At 54.0% G+C, this 14605-nt stretch overlaps 1 protein-coding gene across 3 annotated transcripts in view; it reads left to right on the forward strand.

Moving 5' to 3' along the window:
- AHCYL1 (adenosylhomocysteinase like 1) overlaps positions 1–13926 on the forward strand; it is a 28310-nt gene extending 14384 nt beyond the window's left edge. Inside the window, exons 2-17 of one of the 3 annotated variants that reach the window (XM_050985079.1) lie at positions 931–1042; positions 1402–1545; positions 2255–2355; positions 3534–3636; positions 4477–4571; positions 5312–5418; positions 5499–5615; positions 5759–5822; positions 7667–7755; positions 8186–8256; positions 8862–8956; positions 9327–9425; positions 9952–10020; positions 11053–11131; positions 11513–11633; positions 12123–13926. In XM_050985079.1, the coding sequence (XP_050841036.1) occupies positions 931–1042; positions 1402–1545; positions 2255–2355; positions 3534–3636; positions 4477–4571; positions 5312–5418; positions 5499–5615; positions 5759–5822; positions 7667–7755; positions 8186–8256; positions 8862–8956; positions 9327–9425; positions 9952–10020; positions 11053–11131; positions 11513–11633; positions 12123–12129 (1473 nt within the window). In that variant the 3' untranslated portion in view covers positions 12130–13926. The other 2 variants (XM_050985080.1, XM_050985078.1) reach the window with 2 other exon arrangements.
- Positions 13927–14605: the final 679 nt, after the last annotated feature.

The raw sequence follows: 14605 nt of genomic DNA on the forward strand, positions 1-14605 counted from the left end.
CCTGCCATGACGTCTCATCCCTGTTAAATGGCAAAATTAAATCCTGCAGCGGCGTGATCTGAGTGAAGGGGCCGTGCTGGGGTTCTTTGTCAGGGTCTCCTGCATGGCAGCAGGGAGGGGGCTGCAGGCTGGGCTTGCTGGGGCTTTCCCTAATTCCCTTTCATCTCTGTTGCCTTTCACTGGCAGGAGCAGCAATAAGGCCCTTTGCTGGCTGCTCCCTCGGGGTGAGTGCAGCAGCTGAGCAGTTTTGGGTTATTTTTCCTCTCTTTTTGGCCCAACACAGTTAAATTTGAAGATCTGGTGCTGGAGCCTTGAGTTGCCTCTGGCTGAGAGAGGTGGCTGTTTTGGGGGTTCTCTTCCAATGGAAACATTTTGTCCTGCAGAGGAGTCTGAAAGCCAATGCAATGTCAACTTCTTTTTGTTGAAATGTTCTCTCTTGCTGAGGTTTTTTCCTGTGCTTTTAGTGTCAGTTTTGGAAGGATGTGTGGTGTTTTTAACCTGTGGGATGCTCCGCTCCTGGGGAAGAGCCTGGAAGCACCAGGGATCTGTTGGGACCACCCCAGCTTTCTTACTGCTGCATTTTTGGCCAGAAATCTGTTGGGATTGTTGGGGCAGGGTCTCTGCCTCCACATGGGATGTGGGTTGTACAAAGAGTGTAATTCCTGAAGGAGCCTTAGGAATCTGGGAAGGGATTAAAGTGGATGTTTCAGGGTGCTCTTTTTATCTTGAGGTATTGTGTCAAATTTACAGGGTGACAAAAACCTGGTGGCAGCTTTTCAGGCAGAGGAAGGAATTTAATTTTTGGCATCTGTAGCCTTGTATTTGGTGATGTTAATTTTTGTGGACTGAAGGGATCCATGGGTCCCTGTAGCTTGGGGAGGTGCCTTGAGGATCACCTCCTGATTTAGCATTTCTTTCCTTTGCTCCCAGCAAATCCAGTTTGCAGATGACATGCAGGAGTTCACCAAATTCCCAACCAAGACGGGCCGTCGGTCCCTGTCCCGCTCCATCTCCCAGTCTTCCACTGACAGCTACAGCTCTGGTAGGTGCCAGCTCCTTGTCCTCGTGTGTTCCTCTCAAACACCCAGCGTGGGTGCTGCAGTGAATGTGCTGCTCACACCCTGTGGCAGGATTTGTCCTGCTGTTGTACTTTGATGCTGAGGGAATGATTCCAGGCGTTCCTGAAGCTCAGGCATTGATTGACAGTTGATAATTGTTACCTCTGGGCTGTTTTAGAGAAAAAGAGTGCAAAATTCCTTCAGGGCATTGGCTTTCCGTAGGAGATTGGTAGTTTGAGCTAATGAGTAAAAGCTGGGAGGGGAAACAGAGCAGGAACCTGAAGGATAGGAGGTTCCTGGGTTCATAAGGCCTGGAGTAACACTCATCGCTCTTTTGGTTTAGCTGCCTCGTACACAGACAGCTCTGATGACGAGGTGTCCCCCCGAGAGAAGCAGCAAACCAACTCCAAGGGCAGCAGCAATTTCTGTGTGAAGAACATCAAACAGGCAGAGTTCGGGCGCCGCGAGATTGAGATCGCCGAGCAAGGTACAGAGTGGAGTGTGGGGCAGGTTCTGGAGACCAGGAGCTGAGGAGTGGCAATTCCCACTCCTGCTGCAGCCTTGGATGTCCTGTTTCCTCCTCCCAAAATCAGTTAGGGAAGAGTGAGATGTGCCAGCAAATGTTGATGCTGTGTCCCATTCCTTTTCTAGCAGAAGCAGAGCTCTTGCAGGGTTTAATGTTTTGTTGGCTTTGGATGGACAAGGATTTTGTAACATCTTCAGAGATATGAAAGCTGAAAATCCCACCCCTTCCTGTGGGGATGGTAGGAAGCTGAATTACCATTTACAGTGGGGTGATGGGGTAACTCTCCTTTTAGAAGGGGAAGATAATCCAGACACATCTAGAGCAGCTCTTCTGAGATGTGGCAGCTCTGTTTTCAAGTTCAGGTGCTTCACCTGCTGCCACAGGACTATTGACTGTCTGTAGGAGCCTTTCCCAGGCAGTGCCAGTCCCAGACCCCTCCTTGCCTCTCTCCTTGTCCCTTGGTCAAGTGACAAATGACACTGCTGTTTTGGTCCTGTTTTGCACAGACCTGCCAGGCCAGTGATGAGGAGTTTTCTCACTGCCTGTGTAACAGCTTCAGCAGAAGTTTTGGGGCTGGGGGTATCCTGGGAGGCCCTGAAAGAAGGGCAGCTGTGGCAGAGAGGGGACCCTGCAGACTGAACCAGTATTAAGACCTCTCTTCCTTTTGCAGACATGTCTGCTCTGATTTCGCTCAGGAAACGAGCACAGGGAGAGAAGCCTTTGGCTGGAGCTAAAATTGTGGGCTGTACCCACATCACAGCACAGACTGCGGTGAGTGGCTGCTTATTTGGGGGGCCTGGGCTGGGACATCAGCTTTTCCTTGGGGAAGAAAGTTCTTTATCTCTTTGAATGGGAGAAGGCATGTTCAGTTGAGTCTGGATGTGTTTTGGAAAGGTTGTGCTGGTGGCATTTCCCCAGGGTATCACTTGGTTCCTGTGCCCATTGCTGCTGCCCAAGGCCAGGGTCAGGGGCACCCTGGGAGTCTGCTCTCATGCCAGGGTCATCCCCTGACCTCTGGGGCACCCTGACCCCTGTGGCAGCCCTGACGTCTGGGACACTCCTGATCCCCGGGGCACTGCAGGCACCTGGGGCCCTTCTGACCCCCAGTACAGCCCTGATCCCCAGGGCACTCCTGACCTCTGGGGCACTCCTGATCCTGGGTTATTCCTGACCTCTGGGCCACCCCCTGACCTCTGACCCCACCTCCTGACTCTGGGTTATCCCTGACCTCTGGGGCACTCCTGTCCCCTGGGACATCCCTGTCCCCTGGGGCACCCATGATCCCTGGAACACCCCGATCCCCGTGGTGCCCCTGTCCCCTGGGATGTCCCTGGCCCTCCAGACAGCTCTGACCCCCGGGTTATTCCTGACCCCTGGGACATACCTCACCCCAGGACACCCCTGATCCCTGGAACACCTTGGGCTCCCCTGTCCCCCGGGGTTCCCCTGACCCCCAGTTATTCCTGAGGCCCGGGACACTGACCCCTGGAATACCCCTGTCCCCTGGGTTGTCCCTGAGTCCCGGGACACTGACCCCTGGAACACCCCTGTCCCCCGGTTATCCCTGAGCCCCGGGACACTGACCCCTGGAACACCCCTGTCCCCCGGATTGTCCCTGAGTCCCGGGACACTGACCCCTGGAACACCCCTGTCCCCCGGGGCAGCCCTGAGCCCCGGGACACTGACCCCTGGAACACCCCTGTCCCCCGGGGCAGCCCTGAGCCCCGGGACACTGACCCCTGGAACACCCCTGTCCCCCTGGGTTGTCCCTGAGCCCCGGGACACTGACCCCTGGAACACCCCTGTCCCCCGGGTTGTCCCTGAGCCCCGGGACACTGACCCCTGGAACACCCCTGTCCCCCGGTTATCCCTGAGCCCCGGGACACTGACCCCTGGAACACCCCTGTTCCCGGGGCAGCCCTGACCCGGCCCACCCCGCTGTCCCGCAGGTGCTGATCGAGACGCTGTGTGCCCTGGGGGCGCAGTGCCGCTGGTCTGCCTGCAACATCTACTCCACCCAGAACGAGGTGGCCGCGGCCTTGGCAGAGGCTGGTGAGTGTAGCTGGGCCAGAGCCCCCGCAGCCCCTCCTGCCTCCCTGGCCTCACCCAGGGAGAACCTTCCAGGGAACTTCATATTTCATTTGTATATATTCTCTTTTATATTTATATGTGGTTTAGGCTACATTTATGAAAATTTTATATTTGCTATAATATATAACAAATGAAAATTATTTTAAAATTATAAAATTATAATTTATATTTAGAAATATTTTATACTAGGTATATATAGAAATAAAAATAAATATTTAAAAATATATATTATAAATAAATTTATATACATTGACATAAAATATACAATATAATATGAATACATATATAGATACATATAAAAGGCTTATAGATATATTTTATATAGAATATAAATAAAATAGGAATAGAATAGAAACAAATAAAAAAGGAATAAATATAAAATTATAAAAACATAAAATATATTTTAATTTTGTATTTAACCATATTTTAATTTTAATTTTATTTAGTTTTATACTGTTTAGAATTAAACAGTGAATAGTATTACTACAATAATTGCTACTAAAATAATAACTACTACAAGTTATTGTTAGTAGTATTTTTAAAATTATTTATTTATTATTATTTCTTTGGTTTTTATTATTTATTTTAATTTTTTTTTAATATTGTACTTCTGTTTTAGGGAATTAATATTTTTGGGGAATATCTTCTAGGGAGGGATGGGCAGGTCTGATCCTACTGTGGGCAGTGATGTGATCTCTGCATGCTCCCCTTGCTCTTGTGTCCGTGTGTTTCTGGAGCTGGCCAAGCAGGAGGGGGCTCTGCCACGCCCAGCAAACTCCAGGGGTGCTCCTGTTCTTGCAGGTGTTGCTGTGTTTGCCTGGAAAGGGGAGTCAGAGGATGATTTCTGGTGGTGCATTGACCGCTGTGTTAACGTAGATGGCTGGCAGGCCAACATGGTAAGGAGTCTTCTCCAGCCCTTCCTCTTCCTCCCTTCCACCCTGGGGCTGTTCCTGGGAGCATGCTGACCTCGAGTTGGACCTCCATTAATGGGGGGCTCTTGGAGAGCAGCTGGGAACAGCCATGGGAATGTCAGGAGCTGCAGAGATGATGTCCTGAGTTGGCACATCCCAATGGCAAGGGAACAGCTCCTGGTGGAGCTGCCACAAGCCAAGAAATGGGACCTGTTTCCCCCTGCAGGAGCTGCCCCAGCCACTCCTCTCTCAGCACAGGTGCCATCTGCCCTCTCCCTCCCAAAGCTGGGCTCATAGTGGGGAACTTTCCTGTGTCAAAGCCAATGTCCCCCCTTGGTGCATGGTCACCAGTGATGTGTGTGGGCCATGACACCTCCCACAGCCTATCCTGTCCTATTTGCTTCCTGGGCATCCATGTGGTGTCCTGAGCTCAGCCTAGTTAGTTAGTGCTGCCTGTGGTCACCTTTGCAGGCTGCAGAGCAATAGCAGAGGCAGGAGATCCTGCAGCTCCACACAGGGTTAAGGAATCTCAGTGTTTTAGAGGAGACCCCGAGTTGCAGGCACCTAGGGAACCTGGGAGTCCTGGCCCCCAGGCCTCTGCCCAAACAGCCCCTCCAGCAGTGCCTGAAGATGCTTTGCCAAATAATTTCCCCCATCCTGTCCTGAGCCAATGCACTTCCCAGTGGAAGGCCTGACTGCTCCCTGTTCTTCCTTGCCTGTTCTAGATCCTGGATGATGGTGGGGACCTGACCCATTGGGTTTATAAGAAATACCCCAGCGTGTTCAAGAAGATCCGAGGGATTGTGGAGGAGAGTGTGACAGGCGTGCACAGGTGGGAGCTTTGGGAAGGCAGACCCAGAGATCTCAGGGAGTTGCTGCTGTCTGCTCTGACCTGCCTCTGCCCTCTCCCAGGCTGTACCAGCTCTCCAAGGCTGGGAAGCTCTGTGTCCCAGCCATGAACGTGAATGACTCTGTCACCAAGCAGAAGTTTGATAACCTGTATTGCTGCCGGGAATCCATCCTGGATGGGTGAGTCCAGCTCTTTTCCCCACTGAGACTTCCACATGGGTGGATTTGGCTCCAGCTGCTTCTTAAGCAGAGATCAGGCTCTGCTGCTTTGACCTGGTTTTGGGCTTGACTGATCCCAACACAGGTCTCTCTCTGTCCCCCAGCCTGAAGAGGACCACAGATGTGATGTTTGGAGGGAAGCAAGTGGTGGTTTGTGGTTATGGGGAGGTGAGTTCTGTGAGCTGTGCTGGCCTCCCCCAAGCTCAGCATCCTGCAATTCCCTGTGCAAAGGCCACTTGCCCTTGCTATAAGGAGTAGATCCAATCTGGTGAGCGATAACTAGGGAAAACTTGCTGGGAGGATGGAAACCAGGGAGCAGATTTCCCAGTTTGCTGCAGATGAACTGGGCTGCACAGCCGACAGTTGCTGGGAGCACTGGCCTGAATTATAACTACCCACGGGTACTCCCATCTGCTGTTCCTGGCCCAGGTTCAGCATCCAGCCTGGCTGTCACTGAGCAGGGCAGGCAGCTTCTCCCTGGGAATAATACTCTAGCAGAGGGAAATTGTATAATGAACTTGTAACTGATTCTACCCTGGAAGAGCTGGAGCTGGGAGCTGCCACCTTCCCTCCATCTGTGCATGTGTGTGTGGGTGTTTATCTTCCACCACTCTGCAGGGACTGGCAGGAGCTGCAAAGGCTCTTCCCAGCATGAATTTGCTGCCTAATTCATTTAGGTACCAGTGGAGCCCAGCTTTGCTCAACCCAGAGACTGTGCTGGCTCTCATGGAGTGCTCTGGGCTGGTGCCTGATTCTTCAGGCAGGAGTTGTGCTGGGCATTGTTGTCTCCAGGGTCTGTCCTAAACTTTACTGGGCTTCTTCACAACAGGAGAGTCAGAATCCCAGACTTCAACCCATATTTAGGTTAGAAGGGAACTTGAAACTCATCTGGTTTTACCCCCTGCCATGGACAGGGACACCTTCTGCTAGACCAGGTTGCTCCAAGCCCCACCCAACCTTGAACACTTCCAAGGATGGGGAGCCACAGCTTTTCTGAAATGTTCCATCCAGTGTCTCACCACTGTCACAGGGAAGAATTCCTTCCCACTATCCCATATAGCTCTGCCCTCTGGCAGTGGGAAGCCATTCCTCCTTGCCCTGTCACTCTGTCCCTTGTCCAAAGTCCCTCTTCAGCTCTCCAGAAGCCCCTTTAGGCACTGAAAGGGGCTCTAAGGTCTTGCTGTAGCCTGCTGTCTTCCAGGCTGAGCACCCTTAGCTCCCCCAGCCTGTTCACCCTGAATGGTTTCCCCTTTGGATGTGAGTTGAGTCCCAGCTGTGTTCAGTAGACCCGAGGTTGGAGCTGGGTGATAAGTGAGGGTTGCTCTGGAAATGTTTTTGGTCCACCACATTCCTGGTCACAAAACAGGGCTGAGTAGAATCTGTGCAGCAGAATCAGGTGTTGGTGTGGGTTGGTGATGTGAAGAGCTGGACTTTGTTTTAATTTTCCACTGAGGAAAGGGAGCAAGTCCAAGATGCTGTTGCAGGAGCCCTGTGCTCCCTATGCTGATGTGGGCAGCATGGGATGGAGGATCTGCCCCCTGAGGAGTGCAGAACAGCTCTGAAATCCTGCAGCTTAGAGGCAAGGGGGCAGTGTGTGCTCCTCTAGGCTGTCTTTAATTCCTGCTTGGAGAAAGGCTCCTGCAATGCTGGGGCTGCACAAGCTGTGAGAGCGTTGGCTTGGGAAAGCTCCTGTCATGGATATTTCCAGCTGGGGCAGCCACAGCTTCTCTGGACAACCTGTGCCATGGCCTCACCACTCCCACAGGGGAGGATTCCTTACTAATATCCTGTCTAATCCTGTCCTCTGGCAGTGAGAGGCTGGTGGCCTTGGAGGGGGAGCTAGGCTTGTGGCAGTTGTGCCACTCACCAAGTACATCCTGAGCTGCTCCTGGCATTGGGCAAGTGGCTGGGATGAGGATCTTCCAGCCTGGGATGGGCTTGGGCTGTTTAGGGTAGGGACTGTGGCACTGTTGGGTCTGTGTCCTGCCTCACTGATCCTTCTGCCTTGGCAGGTTGGCAAGGGGTGCTGTGCTGCCCTGAAAGCCCTGGGAGCCATCGTGTACGTCACCGAGATCGACCCCATCTGCGCTCTCCAAGCCTGGTAAGGTGCTCCTATCTGCTTGGGAGTGTCTCTCTCTCTCTCTCTGCTCCTCCAAGCCCTGCCAGAGGCTGGAGTGAAGCCAGGGATCTGTGGTGCAATTTGGAGAACATGCACCTTGTTGGGGTGTGATAGGAAAGGGCTCAGGCAGCTTTCAGGGATGGGATACTGGGCAGAAGGTGTTCACTGGCTGGTTTGGGGAGGCTGCTCAAGCCTCCATGCCACACATTCCTGGCTCATCCAACATTTCCAAGAGTGGGTTGGACATCACAACTGTTGCACAGCCTTCCCTTGTGGCACAGGTGTCCCTGGAGGGGTAAAGGAGAGCCTGGGCTGCTGCCAGAGCAGTTTGGAGCTGCTGAGATCCCTTATGGCCTGGGGCAGAGAAGGAACAAGCTTCTCCTGATGGTCCCTATTCCCCTTTTTTTGCCAGCATGGATGGATTTCGGGTGGTGAAGCTGAGTGAAGTAATCCGTCAGGTGGATGTCGTCATCACCTGCACAGGTAGGGATAGACAAGGCTGGAGCAGGCTGAGGAGCATCATTCCCAAGTGGAGTCTCAAGGGAGCTGGGAATGGAAGACATTTCACTCCTGTGTGCTCCTAATTTTCCACAACAGCTGAGCTCTGCCAGGAGCTTTTCACTCTGATTTGCTGTATGACCACAGTCCTGGCCCAGAGCAGAGGGACATCTTGGCCACTTGTTCTCGGGGTATTTTGGGATCTCCTAGAGCCTGGTTAATTCATGGGAGCAAAGATCAAAAATTTGGGCACTGCCCAGGCTCCCCAGGGAATGGTCACGGTCCCAGTCCTGCCAGAGCTTAAGGGGTGTTTGGCCAATGCTCTCAGGCACAGGGTGGGATTGTTGGGTCCTGTTGGACTTGATGACGCTTGTGGATCCCTTCCAGCTCAAGATATTCCATGACAGCACTCATCCCACGTGTTCTCTGCTGTCACAGCCACAAGGGCTCAGTTCCAGGGAAGTTCCTCTGATACTGCCCCAAGCTGAGCTTCTCTGACTCGAGTTCAGGGAAGGAGAAACCAGAGGGTTGGGTTCCCTGGTTCCCTGGTTCCCCTGCTGTGGGATCAGCTGTGCCCTCTGTGCCTGCAGGGAACAAGAACGTGGTGACCAGGGAGCACCTGGACCGGATGAAGAACAGCTGCATCGTGTGCAACATGGGCCACTCCAACACCGAGATTGACGTGGTGCGTGCCGGCTCCCTCTGGCTGTGCCCGCCTGCCTGCCAGTCCCTCTGGCTGTGCCTGCTTGCTGGCTCCCCTGGCTGTGCCCACCTGGTGGCATCCCTGGCTGTGCCCGCCTGCCTGCCAGTCCCTCTGGCTGTGCCCACCTGCTGGCTCCTGCCCTGACCCAGCCTGTGCATCTCCCCTGGCTGTGCCCGCCTGCTGGCACCCCTGGCTGTGCCCACCTGCTGGTTCCTGCCCTGACCCAGCCTGTGCCTCTCCCCTGGCTGTGTCCCTCTGCCAGCTCCTGCCCTGACCCAGCCTGTGCCTCTCCCCTGGCTGTGTCCCTCTGCCAGCTCCTGCCCTGACCCAGCCTGTGCCTCTCGTGTTGCAGACCAGCCTGCGGATGCCGGAGCTGACCTGGGAGCGGGTGCGCTCCCAAGTGGATCACGTCATCTGGCCCGATGGGAAGCGGGTGGTGCTGCTGGCTGAGGTGTGTGGAGAGCTGGGCCATGATGCTTTGGGCCTCTGTCAGGAAATCACAGATTTAGCCAGGTGGAAAAGTGCTGAGAGAAGCTTCAGAGTTCAAAAAAGAGGGTTTTTATTAATTTATTTTTTGTTTTCTTTTCTTGAGGGCGGGTGTGTCATATCCCACATGCAGCCACAGAGGTGCCATGTGACTCCGTTCTTCCAAGCTGGGATTCATCCCACTCAGGCAAACCCCATCTGTGCAGGGTTTCCCAGGTGCTGGGTGGCTCCTCTACCCACAGGAGCTGTTCTGGCAGGAGGAGGGACTGGCTTTTCTAGGGACCACAACATTCCCCTGCCTTGAAATGAAGGGTTAAGGTGGAAACTGGAGCAGATTTGAAATGCTCTGGTCACTGTGCTCTGGTTCTCTGTGCCCCTGTGCTCTGGTCCCCTGTGCAGGGAGGGGTTGGAGGTGAATCCCATCTGAGAACTCAGTTTGGTTTGGATTTGGAATCATGTCCAGCTCTGTGCTGACTCCTGCTTTCTCCCAGGGCCGTCTGCTCAACCTCAGCTGCTCCACAGTTCCCACCTTCGTTCTCTCCATCACAGCCACCACGCAGGTCCGTACATGGGTGGGGCCCCGCACAAGCCTAGGGGTGGGGATGGTTTGGAAAGAGCTGGGAGCCTGCTGGGATTGGTCCTTGAGGTGGCACCACTGCCAGAAATACCATTTCTTCTGGGCTGGAGTTATTGCTGGCACGGACTCAGTGTTTTGGGTACAGCAAGTTTTGGGAGAGCTTTTAAATGAGTGGTTTCATGGCACAGATCCTGCTGGGCTGGAACACAGGTTTAAGCTTCCCCCAGACAGGTTTGAGCCCTCCTAGGACAGGTTGGAGACCCCTTAGCACTGATTTAAGCTCCCTCAGCATGTGTTTAAGCCTACCTAGCACAGGTTTGAGCTTACCTCAAAGCAAGGCTTTGTTTGGGCTGGGAACATGGAGGGGGCTGGTGACACTGGGAACACCGGGCGGGCTGGTGGCGCTAGGAACTCTGAGGAGATTGATGGGACTGAGAATGTGGAGGGTCTGGGGGCACTGGGAGTCTGAAGGATTTGGTGGTACTGGCGCTCATGGGGAAGGACAGCCAGGCTGACAGTGGGCAATTCCCTTATCCTCATCCTGTCAGCCCAAGGCGACAGGGAACAGGCCTGTGTTTTGGACTTGGTTCCCAACAGTAGAAGCCAGCTCTCAGATGGAGTTTCATCTGTCCTGAAGGAATCTGTCTTGGTTTTTGGATGCTGCCAGTTTCTGAGGAGCAGCCCCTCCCTTTCCATGTGCTGTAGCAGCTGGGTGGTTTAAGAGGAGAAGAGCTGCTAACCCTAAACCATCCTCATGTTTTTCCCTGGGGTGTTGAGCCCAGATGCTGCAGACAGGCTGGGTGGCATCTCATCCCTGCTCTCTGATCCCTCCAGTGTGATTGCGGAGACCCAGACAGGGATGTACCCAGAGTGGGAGCCTCTCCCTCAAGGCATCTTGGAAATGGTTGCAATGTCCCTCAAGCTCCCAGATCCTTCTCTGCCTTTGTGAGCTTTGTGCTGCCCAAGCTGGTGGCCATTCCTGACTGTTCCCTGCTTATCCCTGTGCTCTCCACAGGCTCTGGCTCTGATTGAGCTCTACAACGCTCCCGAGGGCCGGTACAAGCAGGATGTTTACCTGCTGCCAAAGAAGATGGGTGAGTGGAGGAGCTGACTTTCCCTGGGGGATCCATGTGCCATCAGTGTCAGAAGAGCTCAGACCTGGGCTGGGAAACACTTCCAGGGGGACAGTGAGTTCAGGAAAGCCAGAGGCAGTGACCTTAAAGTCTGTGGGGGTTATTTGCTTTATCTTTGTTAGTGTTCTGCAGCGTGGGAGGCATCCCACATCCTGCAGCCTCCCTTCTCTGGGATTTTCCATGCCCTCCTTGTGCCTTTAGGGGCACATCCAGCCCAGGCTTGGGCTCAGCCCTGCTTTGGGTGATGGTGAACCTGGGGTGCTGCCCAGCCAGACCTTCCAGCTGCCCATGTTGTGGTGGGATGTGGAGCCCCTGACCCCGTATTCCCTGTCCCATTCCCAGATGAGTATGTGGCCAGTTTGCACCTGCCGTCGTTCGATGCCCACCTGACGGAGCTGACGGACGATCAGGCCAAATACCTGGGACTCAACAAAAATGGGCCTTTCAAACCTAACTACTACAGGTGAGAGCTGCTGGGGCAGGAGCTCCCAGCTCCCCGCTGGTTTGGAGTTCTGCCTCCAGCTCTGGGCAGAAGGATGTGCAGCTGCTGGAGCTTTTCCAGAGGAGGCCACAGAGATGCTTTGAGGGCTGGAGCCCCTCTGGGAGAGCTGGAAGGCTCCCAAGAGAGCTTAGAGTCCCTTCCAGTGCCTGAAGAGGGCAGGGTTGGATGGGATATTGGGAAGGGATTCTTGGCTGTGAGGGTGGGAAGGCCCTGGCACAGGGTGCCCAGAGCAGCTGTGGCTGCGCCTGGATCCCTGGCAGTGCCCAAGGCCAGGCTGGACAGGGCTGGGAGCACCCTGGGACAGTGGAAGGTGTCTCTGCCCATGGAATGAGATGAGCTTTAAAGTCTGTGCCAGCCCAAACCAGTCTGGAATCCCATGCCTGGGGGATCCCCTTGCCCTGGCACAGCAGCACCTCCCATGTCCCTCACTGTCCCTTCCTTCTCTCCTAGATACTGACGGGACCATTTCCATGAAGGACCAGACCACACAAGGCAACATTTGAGAGATTATTTTTAAAAAATTTTTTTTCTTTTTTTTTCTTTTTTTTTTTTTTTTTTTTGTTAACCACCACCAGAACCTGTTTTTACATTTTATCTGTGATTTTAAGGTCAGGTTTTCTTTTCTCCCCCTTTTCCATGATCGCATCCCTGTCTGATCTTGCCAGACAACCTGGGATTTGCTTCTTGCTTTCATGTGGCTGAAGCTGCTGATTCCCAGCCCTGGCTCCAGGAGGGGCTTTCCCTTTCCTGATGGTCCAAGGGCACTTCATTCCTGCAGCAATGGTTTATTTTGGCTTTTATTTTGTATTTTTTCCCACCTTTCCAGCCCACGTCGGTCTCAGCCGGGCTCCCTGTGGATCCGGAGATGCTCTTCTACCTTATCTTCTATTTCTTTGTGTGGATTATCTGCAACTTCTAAATTGCCTTAAAGAGCCCAGTTTTAGCTGCTAGATCCCTGCTCCGGGTGCTTCCTGGGAGCAGAGTGGCCTGCAGGACACCTGGCAAAGGGGGTGACTGTGCCCAAGCCCAGCCCAGGTCCCTGCGCTGAGGTGGCCCAGGTTTGGTGGCCACTGGCCTGGGTTTGGTGGCCACCTGGGTCCAGGGGAGTTCAGTGTTTCAGGGTGCTAATCTGAATCTGGATGGGGGTCGCTTTCCCAGCATTATCCTCATCTCTCCTAGATTTTTTTGTTTTCTTTTTTTTTTTTTTAGCCAAACTGCACCTTAATTGAGTTTTAAACATTTTTTTCCTTTTGTTTATTTGTTTTTTTTCTTCCTCTTTTCCTTTTTGATCCTTACAGAGATGTTTTAGAGGGCGGGGATTGTTATTAGATGTTTTAAAAAGGAAGCACTGGGGACGTGGCCGCCTTCCCATCTCCCACTGGGAAGTGCTGGGTGGTGTTGAGGGTGTCTGGGGTGGGTTTTGGGGGTGTTTCACTATTTTTTTTGAGCTGGATGCAGAGATGAGCCTTCCCCATACCCCAGCCCGGCCCCTCTGCTCCCTGTCACTGTTTTCCTCACCCTCTCCTGGTGTGTCCTGGATGCTCCCATCACCTCCTCCATGCCCTCTCTGCCGACATTTCCCTTTCCCAGCTTGTGCTGGGTGTGGGCAGCTTCTTCCAACCCACTGAGGTGTCTGTCTCTGGCTCCTGTTCCTTTCCCCACCCAAGGGAGAGAAGGAGCTGCTGGCATCTCCTGGATGGTGGAGCTGCTCCTTCCTCCCTTTGCAGGGATCCACCTGGACGGGTCCTTCCCAGTGAATTTGCAGGTTTTGGGGTGTGCTGAGCTCCTTGGGGCACCAGGGGATGGGAGAGGTGCTGAGATCATCCCCCTCCACGTCCTCTGACTGTTCCTCTCTCCCACCCAGCCTGGTCTCCTCCTGGATAGATTTTGGGGATCACCTGCCTCGCTCCCCCACAGATCCCAGGGGTCACCTGGGTCCCTTCCATCATCCCCCAGCCCTCCCTGGGGACAGCTTAGCAAGCTAGGATGGGCCTTTGTGGGAAGGATGGGGAGCACCCCCTTCCCTGTGAGCCCCCCACGCCCGGGGGTCTCCGTTCCCACCTGTCCCGGGTGGAATCTCGGCCAAGGGCTCTGTGTCTGTATAAGCCATGCTGGGGGAGCCCGGGGGCGGCAGCGGCGGGCCGGGAGCGAGAGGTTTATTTTGTATAGGAATGATTTTTAATGAATGCAATATTAATCCTTGCAGATGAGCAATAAATCATTAAAGTCTAATTAAACTATTAGGAAAAATGAAGCGCTTTTGGTTGTGGGTGGTTTGTTTGGTCCCTTAGTGGGGGGACTTTGAGTTGTTTCTGAGCCCAAGGGCAGGGCTGGAATCTCCCTTTGCCCATCTCGGGGTTGGGATTGGGTCCTGCCAGAATTTTCTGAGCGTGGCCACAACTCTGGATTTTGCGGTCTCACCCTCTTTAAAGCCCAACTGGGCACTTTAGCTTGGGCTTTAAACCTGGTCAGGTTCCGTTGTTGGGGTGTGACTCCCCTCTCAGCCCATCAGATCACCCCCGTTTGGAGTCTGAGCCCCCAGCCCCGTCACTGGAGCGTTCCTTTGTTCCAGGCCCCTCAGTTTGGGGTCTGAGGCCCCAGTCCCGTCACTGGAGCGTTCCTTTGTTCCAGGCCCCTCAGTTTGGGGTCTGAGGCCCCAGTCCCGTCACTGGAGCGTTCCTTTGTTCCAGGCCCCTCAGTTTGGGGTCTGAGGCCCCAGTCCCGTCACTGGAGCGTTCCTTTGTTCCAGGCCCCTCAGTCTGGGACCTGCCTGTTCCTGCCACTCCCAACATGGCCGCCTCCAGCGCCCGGTCCCGCCCGGGGGCGAGGCGGAAGTGCCACACCCAGCATGGCCGCGCCCGGGGCCGTACCGCACCCAAGATGGCCACGCGGGGGCGGAGCCCGCCGCCCGGCCGTGTGTCGCGCCGTCCGTG

Source organism: Serinus canaria, chromosome 26 (genome assembly GCF_022539315.1).
Source record: "Serinus canaria isolate serCan28SL12 chromosome 26, serCan2020, whole genome shotgun sequence".
NCBI lineage: Eukaryota > Metazoa > Chordata > Aves > Passeriformes > Fringillidae > Serinus > Serinus canaria.